A 21,057-nucleotide genomic window follows, 5' to 3' on the forward strand; every position below is an offset into this window, starting at 1 on the left:
TATTTTTTTTACCCTTTTGTATCATAGCTTTCCATTTGAGATTTTTCCAATTTCTACACACATCAGGCTCCTATATTATTCCACCCTTTTGGTTGCTTCCTGCCTTTATTCCATTTTGCCTTCTAATAGAGAAAATGCATGGACAGAAAGTAAAAATATAACATCCTGCCTTTAGTGTGAAGAGATTGAAACAGATAGCTAAAATTATGTGGTTTTCTCTCTCTCTCTCTCTCTCTCTCTCTATATATATATATATATATATATATGTATGTATATATATATATATGTGTATGTATATGTATGTATATATATATATATATTTGATTTTTTACAGAGAGGAAGGGAGAGGGATAGAGAGTTAGAAACATCGATGAGAGAGAAACATCGATCAGCTGCCTCCTGCACACTCCCCACTGGGGATGTGCCCGCAACCAAGGTACATGCCCTTGACCGGAATCGAACCTGGGACCCTTGAGTCCACAGGCTGACGCTCTATCCACTGAGCCAAACCGGTTAGGGCGGTTTTGTGTCTCTTTTACTTACAGAATGTTATTTTTCTAATTACCAATTAAGCAACTTTTAGTTATCACATTAAAACATGAACTCTCCAAGCATGTATGGAGTAATATTAGAAACTAAATAATTAAATACCTCATTTTAAAAGAGATGGGTTTATTATAAGATGGACTTAATTATTTCACTAAAATTAATTTTTTAGCTTCCTCCACAAAGAAATTCTTGATTGTAGTAAGATGCTTAATGTGTTTTTTATAGTATTCTAGCATATGTAAAAGTTAACCTTACTGTCAGTTATTGATATGTATTTTTTTCCTCATTCTCTGCTTTTGATCATTTCACCTCTCCTTGATACCCTTTTGAGATTATGAGTAGATATAGTGAAAATGAGTTAAACTCCAGTTGGTCAGTTTGAAATTTAACAAAAGCTCACATTAAATGTGAGATGGCTTAAAAAGTTATAACTGCTGACTAAAATGAAAACAACTGTTCATACCTAAGTACTCAATAGTATTTACATCACAAAATAAGATCTTAGTATATAACTCTTTAAAAAAAACATTTTTCAATTAAGTTTACTTCTTGGTTTATTATTCTTTATTAAGGCACCTCAGATTACCATTAATATTTGAGTTTCTTGGAGGAATAGTCAACCCCGGTAATATGTGCCCGAAATAGCCATGTAGAACAGTCAGGCAGGCTGCTGCCTTAGTGATTGACTCAGTCCCCCCGTCTTTACCTGACATGGATGTTAGAGTCCCGATTTACTGATGGCCTCAGAAGGTCTTGGCAGTTGCCAGTCTAAGCTTAGTTCCTGTACAAAGAATGTTCATTCCTGCAGCCTACTATTCAAAAAGACCTCTAAGACCAAAATTTCTTTGTGTCATGATCACATTTTTATTTTCTCAATTCCCTTTTCTTTTCACCTCAGAAAATGCCAACATCCAGAAATGGTGCCCCTTAGGGTGGTTATTTAATCTGTTGACAATTTCATGGTGTAAGGAAATTTGCTTAATCATTTATCTATTCCAATAGTGAAAACTACCTTCTGATTTTTTTTCTGTTCTTCTCATAACTGATTTTCATATAACATGCCAGAACACACAGCACCTGTCTGTTAAGAACAGAATTACTAGGCTTTGATTCTTAGTAGTGGTTCCTTCTTTTGGGTAAATATGAGAGTTGCTTTTGATCTAATTACTCATACTTTTAAAATAACTACTTGCTAATAATTTTAAGTAGGTAATATATAGGATGATTATTTAGGAATATTAGAAGTAAAAACAAAGTAAAAATACAAAAGCCAATATCCTATTCTTTATTTCTGATTTGATCTTGGAAAATTTGGCATACCATGCTCTTTGATGAAGTATATGTCTTAGTTGTTGGGTCATACTTGTTTTGTTTTGTTTTTAATTTTTAAGGTTTTATGGGGGCTATATAATACTTTTGGTTTTGTGATCCATACAGATTGTTCATAATGATAAGACAAGCACATAAAGAGATTATACATATAAATACAGGCGTGTATGTGTAGTTATATTGATGTGTGTATTATCAATTATATTGATATTACATATAGATACCAGATAATGATATATATACTTGAAACTCCTCAAATCTTTAGGCAAGTTGCTTCTTTTACAGATTGTGATATATTAAAATGTTAATTCTCAGTTAAGAAATATAGCCTAGTTTAAACATTCAATAGTATTATCTTACTTTGATGCCTTGGGAGCATTTTACAAAGTACTGTATATCTTGTCTTAAACAGGATGTATCTCTCAAAAGTCTGCTTCAAAAAAGGCTATAAATTTAAAAGAGGGTCAATGCTGGTTCAAAGAGCCACTGTTTGAGTGTATTGCTGAGGGGGTAGGGGTAGAGAGAGGTCTCTATCAATGGAATGATGAGTCTGATCATAATTAACTTCAACAGAATTGGATCTACATTTGGAAACCATATTTGAGTAGACCATATGTCTACCTTGGGTGTGATCTTTTCGTGAAAGTCACCTGTCTGCATGCATATGTTGTGACACATTTATGTACAAAACATGAATTAATTACAATTGAACTAGTGAAATTATAAGAATTAGTAAGCAGAAGATTTCAAATAATGATTGAGTTCACTGAGTGATTTGGATATTAGATATGTGGCTGAGTTAATGTGCACGAAACTTTGAGAAATAAAACTAATGTGTGTTATTCTCAAACTTCATTTAGCCATGTTTTACACCATATTAAACTTGGCCTCAAAGCATTGTCAATGGAAATTACATTTGAAATGTGGAAAATTAACATATATTTAAAGAAATAGCATATTTTCAAAGCTCAGAAATCCAGTGTGGTTCTTGTGCTGTTTAAAATTTGAAGGAAATAATGTATTTCAATAGGTAATTATATCCTTTTAGTCTTCCTTCCTTTCCCTTTTTTCTTCTCCTCCCTTTTTTATCTTTCTGTCCCACCTTTCCTCCTTGACAGAGTTCTTCCTTTTCTCTGCCTCACTAATTTGAAGAGTGTCTTTACTACATAGTAAAGCACTTCCTATTTTAATTAAAGTTTTGAACTTTTAAAAGCAGAGCTTTGCTGAAGGAAAAATACCTCTATTAGTTTACATTTAAAATCCTTTTCATCATGATGAGGGTAATTATCTGTTACTTCTAAGAGGTAAGCCATAGCTAATTTCTGACTCTGCGTGTATGCATGTTTAAAGTAACTTACAATCAGCTTGGCACAGACAGTTCTGACGTCTGCTTATGTAATGCAGCATCCATACTCTTCACTAGGTGTTCATTTTAGCTGCAGATGCTTCATATAAAACAGGGTAGAGTAGCTTTCAAAAGGATCTACACATCAAAGTACATATAACTTGAACTCTGGTTTCTACATTGTTTGAGGAATCCTTAATGGAGTGGAACTAAATATTTGTTTTACTTCCTACCACATTATCGTTTTAAAATTTTTAAAACTTTGCACTTCCATGCCTTCCTAAGCCATAGCCCATGTAAACGATTAGTTGTATTACTTTGGAATGTTTTAGCAGCATTCACATTAAATATTATTATAATCATTCTGTGTAGTAAGGAAGGTTTCCTTTCATTTTAATTAATTCTGGGGAATAATGATGCTGTTTTTGGAACAGTAAATAAAATTCCTTACGTAAAGCACTATCTTTTAAGTTGGAATAGCATACTCTTGCACTCATTTTGAAATTTGGCTGATAACTATTCATGAGGCCAAGTTTATCATCTTTTAAGACCTGGTTCCTAAGAGGACTTTACATTAAGTACAGTGATTATAGCTTTTAGCCACACTGTATCCTCTTTTGCTAATGAATTCTTTGGAGCAGAATGCTTCTTGTGCAACCCCTCAGCTCACCACAGTCTTCCTTTTCTCAGATGGATAAACTGTCACTTAAGTTATACAAGAATTAACCTTTGATGTATATACAATCCTCTTCATACCCTATTTAAAAGTCACCATTTCCTTGTACTAAATAACAACATATTTATGCTATTTTAAAACCTCTATTATGGAAAAGAAACTGTAATTTCATTTGCCGAATTGGTGATGTCAGATTATCTTGAAATAAGATGCTGTTGGGAACATCAGCCTGCTTTGAATTCTGTAGACAGCCTTGTCTTCATTTACTGTGTTCCAAAAATCTGATTTTTTTTTTATGGAGATAGAGACTTGTATTACAAATAATGAAATTTCTAGGATAGGCTATATAATTAATAATAAAATTGAACTATAATATCAGTATTATAAACCCTAACTGCATTTGTAGTATTTTCCCTGTATCATTCCAGATGCTAACTCGAGAATCTGCAAGGGGAAGAGTTCCTCTTTGTGTAGAGTATGTCCTCCCCTTTTTGGTCACAGGAGTGTGGGTGGGAATCAGAGCTTCCAAGCTAGTGAGGAAGGAAGTAGGATGATGAGTTCCTTTGCCATCCTGACTAGTAGAGAGGCTTCTGGGGAAGCTCAGAAACAGTAGACATAATGAGCCTACAATGTGGGCAGTACTTTTATGAATAAAGAGGTTTTTTTTAAATGGTGCATACAGTGTATTTGGTAAGATAGATTACTTATTATTAAAATCTGAATCTATTTTAGTAAACTTTCCCCCTTTTAAACGAGCATTTTGTAATTTCACAACTTTTCGGCTTCATTTTAAGTGTCAGAAGATGAGTTTTAAATGTGTTTTGCTGAAGAAAGCAGTTATTTAAATTACCAAACAAATTTTTTTAAATTGCCATGATGCTATAAAATTTCTTAAACCTGTAATTATTTGAATGGATGAGGACGAGTATTTCTCTGATCCTTATTGTTTGGGGCTCTTGACCTTCAAAAAAATTTTTAAGCATTATAAATTTTTGAAAATAGAGTATTTCCTAAAAACTTATGAAACCAACATGTATAATGAATAGTTAATAAATCAGACTATGATGAATCTGGGCTACCATCCTAGAAGCACTCCCCTATCACCCACATGAGCACTTTTACATATTTTTACTTAAAAAATTTTTTTAAAAATTGATTTCAGAGAGGAAGGGAGAGGAGAGATAGAAACATCAGTGGTCAGAGAGAATCATTGACTGGCTACCTCCTGCATGCCCCTTGCTGGGAATCGAACTCACAACCTGGGCATGTACCCTGACTGGAAATCGAACTGTGACCTCCTGGTTCATAGGTCAAGGCTCAGCCACTGAGCCACACCGGCCAGGCTACATTTACTTTTTAATAACAGTTTTATTGAGGTAGAAGTTTGATACCATAAAGTTCACCCCTTTAAAGGGTATTTTATTTATTTCTTTTTAGAATATTTAGAGTTGGTGCAACCATTACTACCACATACAGTAGTCCTCATTTAATGTATTTGATAGGTTCTGCGACTTTAAGGGAAACAATGTATAATGAAAGCAGTTTTACCATAGGCTAATTGATATAAAGAAGAGTTAAGTTCCTCCATCATCCATCAATGTTACAATGAAATGACGTTATTCGAGGACATGCTATAATTCCAGAACATTTTTATCATCCCAAAAAGAAACTCCATACCCAACTAGCTATCACCTTCTCTCTAGCCCATGGCAACCACTAATCTACCTTCTATCTCTGTGAATATGCCTATTCTGAACAGTTTGCATAAAAGGAATCATATCTATGAAGACTATGGAATATGCAAATTAACCATCACTCAGCAACAAAAGATGGCAGCACCCACGGTCAATAAAGAGGGAATATGCAAATTGGCTCGACAAAGATGGTGGTGGCCGGGCTGGGACGCTTGCATCGTCGCCATGGCGATGATGCAGGTGTTCCGCCCCGCCCTGGCCACTCAGGCCTCTGGGCAGCACACGCAGGCACAGAGCGGCCGGGGCTGGGTGGGACGCCTGCTATGAGGGAGCTATAGGAGGGCAGCGGCCGAAGTAAAGGCCCGGGTCCCGGTTGCGGAGGGAAGCCGGTGTCCGCAGCCAGGGGAAAGAAGGCCTATTCTTGCATGAATCTTCATGCATCGGGCCTCTAGTCTTACAATATATGGCTTTTTACTAGTATGTCTTGCTTCTTTCACCTGCATTAAATTTCCATGGTTCATTGATGTAGCATATTTCAATACATTCATTTTTATGGTCAAGTAATATTCCATTGTGTGGAGACATCACATTTCCATTTACGAATTAATCGATGGACATTTGGATTGTTTCCACCTTTTGGCTATTATGAGTAATGCTGCTATGGACATTAATAAACAAATTTTTGTGTGGACATATATTTTCAATTCTCTTGGGTAGATTAGATACTTAAGAGTGGAATTTACTAGGTCATTCTAAGAAATAATTACTGTGTTTAATCTTTCCGGGACTTGCTAGGCTATTTTCCAAAGTTTCTGCTTCATTTTACATTCTCACCAGCAATGTATGAGGGTTCCAGTTTGTCTGCATTCTTGCCAATACTTATTTTCTATAATTTTAATTATAGCCATCCTAGTGGATATGAGGGGGCATATTATTTTGGTTTTGATTTGTACTTCCCTAATTACTAATTAAACATCTTTTTATGTGCTTACTGGCCATTTTTATATTATCTTAGGAGAAATATCTTTGAATTCTGTGTTCACTTTTTAAGTTGTGTTGTCTTTTTATTGTTGCATTGTAAGAGTTCTTTATATATTCTGGATAATAATCCCTTATCAGATATATAATTTGTAAATATTTTCTTCCAAACTGGATTTTCTGCTTTTCTTGATGATGTCCTTTGAAGTACATAGATTTTTAGTTTTTATGAAGTCCAACTTTTTTATTGCTTCTCCTTTTGGGTTGTCATATCTAAGAAACCACTGCCAAATCCAAGGCCAATTATTTGTGTCAGAGACAATTATCAATATTCCCATATTATGCACTTTATTTAGCATTCACTGTAGAACCCACAGAGGCCTGGAGATCGTTGAAGAGCTTCCTAGATCCTAACCTAGGTTTAGAAGCACTTTTCTAGAGGATAAAACACTTGACTGGGCATCAAGAGAACAGAATTTCAAGCCTGAGGTCATTGAGACCTCTTTTACTCAAATGTTTCTTCTTGCTACTTTGATTTATTTGTACATTTTAAGTATTGCTTAATTATTTTATATGAGCATACTACAAAGAAAGAAGTCACTCATATGTAAAAGTGTCCTTTTGTCCTAGCTGGTTTAGCTCAGTGGATAGAGCGAAGGCCTGTGGACTAAAGGGTGTCCCGGGTTCGATTCTGGCCAAGGGCACATGCCTGGGTTGCGGGCTCGATCCCCTGTAGGGGGCGTGCAGGAGGCAGCTGATCAGTGATTCTCTCTCATCATTGATGTTTCTATCTATCTCTCTCGCTCCCTCTCTAAAATCAATAAAAATATATTTTAAAAATATATTATTAAAAAAATAATAAAAGTGTCCTTTCATTCTTCAGTAGAAAACAGTTTATTAATTACATTACTTTTGTATTATCCTACCTTTTTAGTGTGGCTTTGGGAAAATTAGCAAAGATATTTTAGAACTCCTATAGAAGGTAAAATTTAAACTGATTCCCTTGGTATGGCTTTGAAATCTTTTTTGAGAAACTTTTTAAAAAGTTAGATAATTACTAAAAACATCAATATCTAGCACTTTCGTAAAAAGCTTTTCATTTGGCTACTTTACTAAGAATTTCATATAAAATTTTTTAAGCAATATAACTTTTATAATCTGCCTCAAAACAGCATCAAATTGATCTCATCTTGACCAAAAGAAAAATGGTGCTTCCCTGCAACACATGCTATTCAATGAAAGGATATGAAGAAGACACAGACTGTTGCCTGTATTTGAAGAAAATTTGCCTTAACTATTTATGTGACAGAATACATTGGCATTGTCTAGACAGAATTATAATAAATACAAGTTTAAGTAAGACAAAACATAAATTTTAAACCAGATGTATGGATATAATTCTGATAGTGTTTTTATTTAATCATAGTCTTAATTAAAACACTACTGCTTTGAGGATTAAGTGTCCCTGACTATAATAATGACAGCTTTTTAAATGTTAATTATTATTTTTTAGAATTGTTGGGAATATTAAAAGTGGACTTCAGGCTCTGGTAGCATAACTACAGAAAGTGCTTATTTTCAAGTCTCCTATTTTCCTACGTAGAGGATAAAAGTCGTCTGATTAAGTGGCGCAGACTCCCCGCCCCGCTCCCCTCTGGTTCCCCACTTCCCACCACCAAAAAGACTGTTTACTGTTAAGGTCTAAAAGCATTCATTTGAAAATGGTCTGATCTTTTTACTTAATGATGTATTGTAATTGTGTATATTCTTAAGCTAATTTTAATATGAGGCTTCTTTTAAAAAGCATGTGATGCAAAATTTGACATGCATGAATATATCTTAGGCCAAATATGCATGTGACAGTTTGAAGCACATATCATGTGTCATTGTTCATAAAGTCTGGGAGCATATCCTGTGTAAACCCCTGTTTTTATTTGTGCCACATATTCTAATTAACAAGACTTCAAACGGAACTGATGGTCAAATACCAATTATTTTTCATTCTTTGTTAGTGGTTCTATAGAGACTAAATAAATAGTGTTACCTTTGGTTCCACACTTACTAGTAACAGTGGTTTAAAAGGGAGGAATGAAAAGAACTAATCATTGTTAAGCACCTATTGAATAAGATGTTCTATGGATCTCATCTTATTTAATTATCATAGCAGTCATTTAAAGATATAAATTATTCCCATTTTTCAATTCAGAAACAGACTCCCAAAGATTAATGAAATTTGCCATCAGTACACAGTCAGTCGTGTTGTGAATTGGGATTTCAACCAAACCTTTCCTAATCCCACTTTTCTTCCCTTATCCACTAATTTCTCACAGGTACCATTGAATTCCAGCTACTCCCCTTATGAAAGGGAAGGATTGGTGCTGAACTATGCCTGAAAGGCCTATCTCTCTCTTTTTAAAAAATTTTATCTATTTCACATTGGAACCTTAAAGACCTTCTATATTCCCTCCTTTGGTTCCATCCTCTCTTGAAACTCCCTACTGTTTTAATATATTACATTCTACCACACTTAGCATATTTTACTTTGTACCTACTGGTACATCTTCCACTCTTAGAAAATGAAATTATGTAACCAGTTATGGTTTGGGGGCGGGGGCGGGGGGGGGTATTTTTGTTTTTGCTTTAGCTGCCTAAAGGTCCAGAGTTAAATTTCGTGCTTGTGCTTTAAAATTTTCTCTCATAGAGCTTTGTACATATTTCTGTACATATTACTATATTGTAATTATTTGTTTTTGTGTGCTTTATTCATTTTTGTATCCTATAGCATAGTGTTACCCTAGAAAGTGCTCAATAAATGTTTAATGAATGAAGATTTATGATATAATTTACCCCTGCCCTCTCTGGTCACTAATCAGAGGCCCTGAACCAGGGTACTACTATTGGGATAATTTTTTTTTTTATTTTTTAATGGCTGGATTCTGAGTGCCTAGATCTGAGCTATTTGGGGGGTGGGGGGTAGCCATAAAGACTGTGCCTAGTTGCAAAGACCACCGGGCTTGACTGAACTAGGCAAGAATTTACCTAAGCATTTGAAATCAGCCCTAACCCAAAATAGGAAGTAGGAAGTGAATCTAAGAGGTGAAGCTGGAGTGCTGCCAAGAGAGTGGGACCATAGTCAGGAAAGTACGATGTGGTCAGAAACTGGGAGGTTTGAGAATAGGCTAGGAAGCAGAAAGAATTTGAAAGGATATGGTTCTGGATGGGGGCTGTGAACACTTAGGGAGAGGGGCTAACTTTTTGAGGGGGGTAGTTAATCCTCACTGGAGGATATTTTTTCCATTGATTTTTTTTTTTTTAGAGGGTGAGAGGGGAGGGGGCAGGGGAAGAGAATAGAGAGAGAAACATCGATTTGAGAGAGCCACATCAATTGGTTGTCTGCCACCCAGCTACCTGCCTTGACCAGAATTGCTGACACTCTAACCACTGAACAACACCAGCCAGGGCAGAGAGGGACTAAATTTTAAGTTGCTAGGTTAAAGGAGTTACTTAGGGCTGGTCAGAGAGCTTTGTGAGGGCAGAAACTCAACTCATTTTTCTCTGAGTATCTCTAACAAGTACTTGAGACAATGAAAGAGATGGATTAAGAATGAACAAATAAATGAATTAATGAAGCAAATCTATTTTCAGGTCACCTCATTTATCCACATCCCTTTTATCTCTTCTCTCCATTTTCTTTGCCACCATGAGCGAGACTGGCCGGACACGCCCTGGAGCCCTCCTGTGGTCCCTCCCTGACTGGCCAACCTCCCGCGTCCCACCCCCGCCCTATACAGGAGCTGCCCCCTGGTGGTCAGTGTGCTCCCACAAGGGGAGCGCTGCTTAGTCAGAAGCGGGCTCATGGCTGGCGAGCACAGTGAGCATAGCGGCAGTGGTGGGAGCCTCTCCCGTCTGTAGGCAGGCGGTAAGGAGCGAGGGGTCCCGGACTGTGAGAGGGATGTCTGATTGTCAGCTTAGGCCCGATCCCCCAGGACATCTCCTGAGGGATCCCGGACTGCGAGAGGGTGCAGGCTGTGTTGAGGGAACCGCCCCACCCCCCACCCCATTGCACGATTTTTGTGCACTGGGCCTCTAGTTATGTACTATTTTATTATAGCTAAGCCATTTCACAATTTTGTTACTAAATAGAGGGCAACTGAATCTTGAAAAGATTTCTTTGATTATTTTCAGATCAGACTATGGATGATGCATTTTAGGTTTTGTTGTGTTTTGTTGTGTGTGTTTTTAAAAAAATTAGGGGTACAGTCCTGCCCTCCTTTTCCACTGACTCAGTCCCAGATGTCATCACATAGGCTTGCACTATTCAAACAGCCTCTTGCCGGTCATCCTGATGTTACCTCTTAACCAAGTCATTGTACACAGTGCTGCTTTCCATTAGCCTTTAGGAAAAGCCTCTTTCATCACTTTACTTCCTTTGCTAAAAAGTCTTAAAAGCCTCTTCATTGCTTGGATGATAGAAAGCCCTAATGGGTGGTGGCTATTTCAAATTATTACTTCAGTCCCCTATTCATTTCTTTCTTCTCTGAAGTCACCTAACCTTTATTATCTTCACATAGTTTATCCTTGATTGGGCACAATATTGTTCTCACTTTCATCTTGTGTGAAAAGTATGAGCTTCCTAAATTGAAGGATATCAGTCATACTTTAAAAAAATAGAGTTCAATTATTGCAGTGAATTGTAGTATTATATTCAATGCATATTACCAAGGTTTTTGTTTTCTAAAATTTTTTCATACTTGCCACAAACACTCAAATGTATTATTGGAACATTATTTTTAACATTATGTGCCCACTGAATGCACAATGTAAAGTTGCAAAAGGCAGCTCACATGTTTGCACCACGTTTCTTTTTTGCTATATTTTAGTTTATGTTTGCATTTAAAACCAGATTGTTTTTTACCAGATCTGTAACAGTTATGTCAGAGAATTGAGGTATACCTCTGTGATAAAAGAAAACAAAATTATCTTTTTAAAAAAATATATTTTTATTGATTTCAGAGAGGAAGGAAGAGGGAGAGATAGAAACATCATGATGAGAGAGAATCATTGGTCAGCTGCCTCCTGCACGCCCCCTACTGGATTGAGCCTGCAACCCGGGCATGTGCCCTTGAGCCTGCAACCCGGGCATGTGCCCTTGACCGGAATCAAACCCAGGACCCTTCAGTCTGAAGGCTGATGCTCTATCCACTGAGCCAGACGAGCTAGAGCAACAAAATTTTCTTTAATGGCTAGATAGTTGAGATCATTTTCTTATAATATACTACAGGCCTTGGTGCACAGATTTGTGCACCAGTGGGGTCACTTAATTGTGCCCTCTTACAATCTGGGACCCCTCAGGGAATGTCGGAGAGCTGGTTTAGGCCCAATCCCTGCAGGCCAGTCTGAAGGATCCCACCAGTGCATGAATTCATGCACCAGGCCTCTAGTATGCATATAAGATCATTGGTTTATCTCTTTTCCCTTCCCCCCTCCATCTGAGATTCATCAGTCTGTTCCATGCTTCCATGCCTGTGCATTGAGTGTCTGCCCTCTGGTGGTCATTGCGTGTCATAGCTACCGGCCAGTCAGCTGGTTGGCCAGTCATTTAGGTTTTTATATATATAGATAAGGCATTACTCTGTACTTTAGGTTTTTATAATTTTTACTCATAAAGTTTAAAATAAAAACTACCAGCTTAACACATTGCAGACCACTAGTTTTATTGCCAGCTTTACCCAATGGCCATATAAGTTTGTATTGAATGAGTACAAAAAATGTTTTACATAAATGTTAAAGGCTCACCTTAAAATTCAATACCCATTGCATTTTTTTAAAATAAATCTTTATTGTTCAGATTATTACAGTTGTTCCTCTTTTTCCCCCCATAGCTCCCCTCCACTCGGTTCCCACCCCACCCCCTGCCCTTACCCCCCCCCCCCCCCCCCCCACTGTCCTCGTCCATAGGTGTACGATTTTTGTCCAGGCTCTTCCCGCACCCCCTACACCCCCTTCCCCCCCCCAAGAATTGTCAGTCCACTCCCTTTCTATGCCCCTGATTCTATTCTATTCACCAGTTTATTCTGTTCGTCAGATTTTTTTATTCACTTGATTTTTAGATTCACTTGTTGATAGATATGTATTTGTTGTCACTTTGTTGTTCATAATTTTTATCTTTACCTTTTTCTTCTTCCTCCTCTTCTTAAAGAATACCCTCCAGCATTTCATATAATACTGGTTTGGCAGTGATGAACTCCTTTAGCTTTTTCTTATCTGTGAAGCTCTTTATCTGACCTTCAATTCTAAATGATAGCTTTGCTGGGTAGAGTAATCTTGGTTGTAGGTTCTTGCTATTCATCACTTTGAATATTTCTTGCCACTCCCTTCTGGCCTGCATGGTTTCTGTTGAGAAATCAGCTGACAGTCGTATGGGTACTCCCTTGTAGGTAACTAACTGTTTTTCTCTTGCTGCTTTTAAGATTCTCTCTTTGTCTTTTGCCCTTGGCATTTTAATTATGATGTGTCTTGGTGTGGCCCTCTTTGGATTCCTTTTGTTTGGGGTTCTCTGCGCTTCCTGGACTTGTAAGTCTATTTCTTTCGCCAGGTAGGGGAGGTTTTCTGTCATTATTTCTTCAAATAGGTTTTCAATATCTTGCTCTCTCTCTTCTTCTGGCACCCCTATAATTCGGATGTTGGTACGCTTGAAGTTGTCCTAGAGGCTCCTTGCACTATCTTCATATTTTTGTATTCTTTTTTCCTTTTGCTTTTCCGGTTGTGTGTTTTTTGCTTCTTCATATTTCAAATCTTTGACTTGATTCTTGGGATCCTCTAGTACAGTGGTTCGCAAACTGCGGCTCACGAGCCACATGTGGCTCTTTGGCCCCTTGAGTGTGGCTCTTCCACAAAATACCATGTGCGGGTGTGCACGTACAGTGCGATTGAAACTTTGTGGCCCATGCACAGAAGTCGGTATTTTGTGGAAGAGCCACACTCAAGGGGCCAAAGAGCCGCATGTGGCTCACGAGCCACAGTTTGCTGACCACTGCTCTAGTATGCTGTTGGATCTCTGTATATTATTCTTTATTTCAGTCAGTGTATGTTTAATTTCTGATTGGTCCTTTTTCATATCCTTGAGGGTCTCACTAAATTTCTCAGAGGTTTCTAGAAGATTCTTGAGTAACCTTATAACCGGGGTTTTGAATTCTATATCCAGTAGTTTGCTTTCCTCCATTTCTTTCATTTGTGACCGGTTTCTTTGTCTCCGCATTTTGGCTGCTTCCCTGTGTTGATAGAGTGGCTTTGTGTGCTAGGTGTCCTATAGGGCCCAGTGGCTCAACCTCCCTAATTACCTGAGGTAGACACTCTTGGTGCACCCCTTTGTGGGCTGTGTGCACAGTCTTGTTGTAGTTAAGCCTTGATTGCTGTTGGTATCACTGGGAGGAATTGACATCCAGGTGAATTGGCTGTGAGGACCAGCTGTGTCTACAATGGAGAACTTCTGTGCTGGAGACACCCTTATGGGGCAGGACTTGCTTCAGTGGGGCTTTGGCGCTCACTGAGTCTGCCCCCTAAGTGTGTCTCTTATGGATGTGAAGAGTTGTAATCTGGATGGTCTCACTCTGACCACTGGGTACACTGGCTCTTGGATCTCCAAGGAGGTGCAAAGTCAGCCACTGCCTGAGGCCACCCAGCAGGAGTTACAGAAAGATCTGCAGATTCCTCCTCTTTGTTTGGGGTTTGGAGGTGCCCAGATGAGGTGCAGCTGTGATGTAATGCAGGCTGCTGACGAGCCTTAGGCCTTCTTTTGGAAGTTCTAGGGTTCTCTGACCCAGCTACAGTCTGACAGGTTTTTAGGCGGAGAAAGGCCAGGCCATTCGTATGCAAAAGCCTCTGCGCACAGCATGGGTGGGGTTGTAAATTGGGTGAGGTGGGGTCTCAGGGAATCAACGGGGTGGAGCAAACCACAATGGCTGCCAGTCTGCTCTGCCTCTGAGTGGTCCCGGGGTCTGTGTCCTGCGGCCCCATGCAGGAACAGTGAATGCTGCAAGCACCTCTGTGAGAAAGCCACCCTCACATTCCGGCCCAATGCCAGACAGTACAGTTTCTCTCTGTATGAGTCTGGGTCCCCAAATTCTCACCTGGAACTGGAGTTCAGAGCAGTTTTGAGCTTGTATCTCCCGTCCGATTGAAAAAGACAACAGCGTACCCAGCTGCCAGCCCCTTTCACGCGCACCTGCCTCCGTACCTCCACACTTCCACACCTCTGCACCTCCTACCAGACTCAGTGTGCTTTTCTCTTTCCTTCTAGTTAAAGAATTTCCACTCAGCCAGCCTTACCATGGTTCTGGATGATATTCGTTTTGTCTTTTAGTTGTAGTTTTAATGTGGTTGTGCGCGGTGGCAAGTTCAGGTGTTTACCTATGCTGCCATCTTGGTTCTTTCCCCATTGCATTTTGAAGTTATTTATTACATGTTCTTACAAGCTAATATCTTTTTAAAGTATGATACTTTGTAAAACACTGTGTAATATGAAAACATGATAATTCTCGTGATCTGTCCGCAATGTGTTAAAATAAAATAACAAGGGGAGGAGGTTATTTTTATTCTCTCTATCATATATTTATTTATTTATTAACTTACTCTGTGCTTGGCACAATTCCTTAATTATTCCCACACAAACTTAAGAAATAGGGAATTGCCTGACCGGCATGGCTCAGTTGTTGAGCGTCGACCTATGAACTAGGAGGTCACGGTTTGGATTACTCGTCAGGGCACATGCCCAGATTTCAGCTCAATCCCCAGTGTGGGGCATGCAGAAGGCAGCCAATTAGTGATTCTTTCTCATCATTGATGTTTCTGTCTGTTTCTCCCTCTCCCTTCTCTGAAATTAATAAAAATACATATTTTTTTAAAAAGCAATAGGGAATGTCCCAAATTTCTGAAGAAACTGGGTACAAGATCATAGAGCTCATAAATAATACTTCAGTTAGTAGACTGGCTGATTCCAGAGCTCTTCTGCACTCTGTGTCATGATGAAGTTTCCATCATCATTGACATGCTCCTGTAGAGGTAGTTTAGGAAAATGAAACTTAATTATAAAAGTGGGTGAAACATTAAAATTAATTAGCAATAAGTTAAGACATAGTGCTAATAACTCTTGCTGTATTTACTATTTTGAAAATTTTTTAACATATAGAGAAATTAAAATAATAAAACAACTAAAACAATATATATCCTTCATCTAGATTCACCAGTAGTTAACATTTTTCTACATTTGCTTTCCCTTCCCTTCCACAATTCTGACACCTAAGAAATTTGACATTAATTTAATGAAGTTGTCTAATTTTTATTCCTCATTTCCCAAGTCAGTCCAAAAAACGTCTTTTATAGCTGAATTTTAAATTTTTCTTCTCCAATCCAGTATTTAGTCAGGGTTTATTTTTTGTGTTTGTTACATCTTGTCAGTCTCTTTTAATGTTTTTGTATTGTTTTTGTTTTATTTTTTATTGCCTCTGAAAACTTTTTTGAGGCATCTAGGCCAGTCGTTTTTAGAGCATTGCACAGTCTGGGTTTGATTGTTTCCTCATTGCTAGATTTACTCGACTTTATGTTAAGCATTCTGGGCAATAATACCACATTGATGATGTATGTTTCTGACTGCACTGTATCCAAAGGAATCTACAGCAAGCTTTAAATTTCTGATCTATTAATTTGTTATTCGTAGTAACAAAGACTTAATTGTTTGAATTCTTTCTTCATTTTCAAATAGACAACGACTGAACGACCTTTCATTCAGAAGCTTTTTCGTCCTGTGGCTACAGATGGACAATTGCATACTTTAGGAGATCTCCTCAAAGAAGTCTGTCCTTCTGCGATTGCTCCTGAAGGTAATATAATTAGCCGTAGTGAAACATTTCTTTCCTTTCTCTTTGTTACTGAGGTAAACGCAAGCATTCTGCAGTTATAACTTTTACTAGTTACTTCAGGAAGAATTCTTTTTTAAAAAATACGTTTTTATTGATTTTTTTAGAGACAGGAAGGGAGAGAGATAGATAGAAACAATGACATACATCTCAATTGGCTGCCTCCTGCACCCCCGCGCCCTCTACCCTCACCCCCCCTACCCCGCAGGGGATCGAGCCCATAACCCTGGCATGTGCCATGACCAGGAATTGAACCAGTGATCTCCTGGTTCCTGGATGGAAGCTCAACCACTGACCCATGTCAGCTGGGCCAGAAGAAATTTTCATTATCTTCTAGGGAAAAGTCTTTTGAAACAGAAGCACTTAATATTTAATTTATTTTATAAATTACTGACATTAATAAAATAAGTAATTGACTCTCTTTGGCCAAATAAAATACATTGTTCTTAAATTATCCTTTTATCACATCTTTGGTTTCCTGGGCTTCTCATTTGTAAATTCAGTTCTGGTAAATACTATTTTTAATCTTCCACTGTGTTTCTTCATTCTAAAGGAATAAGAGGTAGTAAAATAAAATATCTTACCTTTGTTTTTCTTAATCAAATATGCCCGCCTTTTCTGGCATTCCTGTGTGTATCTAGCACTTCTGAATTGCACAAAGGTTCAATGGGGGCAGGGGACGAGGGGGCATCTAAAATACCAACAGAGATTGATTTAAACAAAAAATTATTGACCAATACTCAGAATTATTGAAATTGAACAGGTTTTATAGGTTTAAGAGTTTATAAATATATTATTAGGTCTTGCTGTCATTTGTCATGAGTGTACTAGTATTCTACTAGACCATATAGTTAAGGTTTTTGATGATGCCTTGCACACCCTCATATTTCTAATGCTGGGTTAAGTGTTTACTCAGAATTTCAATTACTGAATTCTTTCTTTGTGTCATTACCTGAAATGTTATTTATGATCATTAAATCATAGCATAATTGACATTAGGTTGACCATAATACTGTCTTCCAATCTTAATCTATTTTCATTACTATGTAATTTTAGTTTTCAGTAAGAGTTTCAATTAAATAATTTCTTGGCAGTTTAATGATTTTTACTTTTAGTAAATTTATTGAGTTGTTCATTCATCACTGCAATCTAGTTTTAGAACATTCCTATCACCTCAGTAGTTTCGTTTTGCTTGTTTGCAGCTAATCTGTGCTCACTGTCAATTGTAGGAAACTACTGGTCTGCTTCTTGTCTCTGTAATTTGCCTCTTCTGGATATTTCACATATACGGGATCACACAAATTGTGATTGGTTTATTTCACTTAGCATAATGTTTTCGGTTTCATCCCATTTGTAGTGTGATTCAGTAGTTTCTTTTTTTAATTGCTGTGTAGTAGTCCATCGGGTATATATACTATATTTTATTTATTCATTCACCAATTGGTGGGCATTTAGATTGTTTCAACCTTTTTATTTTTTAAATACATATACATATATATTGATTGAGGGATTTCAGAGAGGAAGGGGAGAGGGATAGAATCATTCATTGGCTACCTCCTGCACACACCCCACTGGGGACTGAGCCCACAACCCGGGCATGTGCCCTTACCAGGAATCAAACTGTGACCTCCTGGTTCATAGGTTGACTCTAAACCACTGAGCCACACCGGCCAGGCTCCACCTTTTCACTTTTTTTTTCCTTTTATTCTCTTTTTGTTTTCTACCACCTTTTCACCTTTATGAATAATGCTGCTATGAACGTTTGCATACAGATCACTGTGTGGACATATGTTTTCATTTTTCTTGGATAGATTGATTCCTAGGAGTGGAATGGTTGGGTAGTATGGTACATTTATGTTAAACTTTTTAAGAAACTGCTAAACTTTTCCAAACTGGCTACACCATTTTACAGCCATTCCAGCAATGTTTGGGAGTTCTAGTTTCTTTATATTCTCACTAGCATATAGTTGAGTGTGTTTTCATGTAGTAGACATTTGTAATGAGATATCTATTCACACCTTTTCCTCAAATTTTTATAGATTATTTGTCTTCTTATTACTGAATTTTGAGAGTTATTTATATATTCTGGATATAAGTCCTTATCAGATATGATTTGTAATTTTTTCCTACTCTGGGTCTGGTTTTTAAATTTTCTTTAAAGGAGTAAAATATTTAAATTTGATAAGTCCTATTATCAAAGCTTTTATGTGTTGTATTCTGTTAATAATTTAAAAATCATTTTCTGATAGAAAATATATTTATGTAGTTCTAAAATCAAAATGTACTTAAAGGAATTTAGAGTAAAGTTTCTTTTCAACTTTTATTCACGAAGCCCTAATCCAGTTCCCCTCTACAGAGACAACCAATATTGCTATTTTCCTATACTTACAGAGATAGACTTTTTTTTTTTTGAAGTCAAGTTACAGAAATTTTGATTGAGGTATTCTCTGTAACTGTTATTGATTTAGGAATACTTACTGTTCCAGTTTATTTTCTCCGTGCTGTAAGGATTTAAACACACACACACACACACACACACACACACACAAACAACCCCTATTTCCTGTCTGTTTTGCTACTTTCTTGAAGATTTGAGAATATAGACTAGTTTTTCCATTTGAAGTATGATTAAGAGATTAATCATTTTTATTGCTAACAGAGATGGGATATGATCCTCATACCTCACTGCAAGCATTGGCTTGCATTTATTCATTTCTCTGTACTGTATATTTTTTTTTCTTTCTCTTGAGTACTTCATAGTATTTTAAAGAACATTGAAAAAAATGCCTTCATTAATTAAGAGTAATTAAAATGTAAGTTATAGCCCTGATCGGTTTGGCTCAGTGGATAGGGCGCCGGCCTGTGGACTGAAGGGTCCCGGGTTCGATTCCGGTCAAGGGCATGTACCTTGGTTGCGGGCACGTCCCCAGTGGGGGGTGTGCAGGAGGCAGCTGATGGATGTTTCTCTCTCATTGTTGTTTCTAACTCTCTATCCCTCTTCCTTCCTCTCTGTAAAAAATCAATAAAATATATTTTTAAAAAATAAAAATAAATAAATTTTAAGTTATAGCTTAATATTCAAATGGCTACCTTATTTTTCTTTTCTCATTTTTTTTGACAGTCTACTCAAAACATTGTCATTTAAAATAATACATCTTTATAAGATCCTTGACTATTGAATGAGAACATCACAATGAAACTAAAACTTTGGAAGAAAATTGTTCTGCTGTAATGATCTACCTCCCAAACAGTAGCACACTTGTCAACAAATACACAGAATGATGCAGGAAAACTTACTAGAAAAGAGCAGGAAGAAATTGGTTGGGTGTTAATTTTGTGTTTGACATCTTTAAAGAACCTTAGAGTTATTTGTTCATTCTCTTATTTTAGATGATTTGCTATTAGTTTCTTACTACTTATTTGCAGAACTAGGTTTAGAACTCAGGTCATCTCCAACTCCTGGTTCATTGTTTTTTTCCACTTTACTATGCTACCATTTATTTTCATTGTCACTTTTTAAACTTTTTAACTTTTTTGTTTAGTTTAAAGTAACATTTTGAAATGTTTGCTTTTTCCTGTCTCTTTATTCTGTTTTGTTTAGTACCTAATCTCGCCTATGTGCTGTTCTCTCTTATAATATTTCCTGGTATGATCTTAAGAACCTGAACTTCTACTATATTGATTTTGTTCATTTTGTTATTTTAGAGTTCCTGTATGATTCTGACCACTCTTGTGGAATTTTTTAAAATGGTGTCTGTGACATTCAGGCATTTAAATGAAAAGCGGTCACATGCTTTGAGCTGACAAAATGCACCTTTGTGCTGTTTTGCCATCCTACATCCAGGTCACAGTACATGCAAGGTTAGCACAGCCCTGTACAAGAATGGTACACAAATTTGGGAGGCCTTTTATTCTTTTAAAGATTTTTTATTCTCTTCTAAATTTTTAGCATGTCCTACAAGTACATCTGTTCCTAAAGAATACACAGTGTGACTTCCCATGCATTTTTTTGAAGGGGAGTGGTGAGGTAGCCATTCATAACTTTAATCCACAAACCTGCCTCTTAGGTGATTTCAGTTGCAATAGGTGGATATCTTTGTGTAACAGTCTTCACACCCAAATTGTTACATGCTTATATTGGTGGGAAACACACATGCACAAGCAAGCACACACACACACACACACACACACGCCATACAGACATAATTGAAATGCTATAAATAGCACCTATACTTTTGAGGTACATTTGATTGTTTCATACCAGGAGGAGGCCACATTCTAATACAAGTATTTTTGGAAAAAACTTTTATTTGCCTCTTTCTTTTGTCACCTCATATTGGAAAATAACTGTCATTTCAGGATCTGTGGGGAATATTCAAAACAGGTCACTATTTCAGTCAAGAATTGTTTACTGTCTGGTTCAGTACGCCTGTGGCATTGTTAAACGTGAAGCATTTTGAAACATCTACACCCAACTTAGGTTGAAAGCGAAAGACTTTAAGATTGGGTGTGTTTGGATAAGAACTGGCTATCATCAGATGACAGAGAAAGTACTTCATAAAACTTATGTGG

The 21,057-nt window shown here is 37.2% G+C and overlaps 1 protein-coding gene across 3 annotated transcripts in view; it reads left to right on the top strand.

The window, feature by feature from the left end:
• The window catches only part of ATG5 (autophagy related 5), a 161,269-nt gene that overhangs the window by 87,773 nt on the left and 52,439 nt on the right, over window positions 1-21,057 (top strand). For all 3 annotated transcript variants that reach the window (XM_070418001.1, XM_070418002.1, XM_070418000.1), the window contains exon 7: window positions 16,332-16,449. In XM_070418001.1, the coding sequence (XP_070274102.1) occupies window positions 16,332-16,449 (118 nt within the window). The remainder of the gene's footprint in view (window positions 1-16,331; window positions 16,450-21,057) is intronic.

The sequence above is a fragment of the Myotis yumanensis genome, unplaced genomic scaffold (genome assembly GCF_028538775.1).
Source record: "Myotis yumanensis isolate MYYU_CA2020_CCGP unplaced genomic scaffold, mMyoYum1.0.hap1 SCAF_6, whole genome shotgun sequence".
In the NCBI taxonomy this organism is placed as follows: domain Eukaryota; kingdom Metazoa; phylum Chordata; class Mammalia; order Chiroptera; family Vespertilionidae; genus Myotis; species Myotis yumanensis.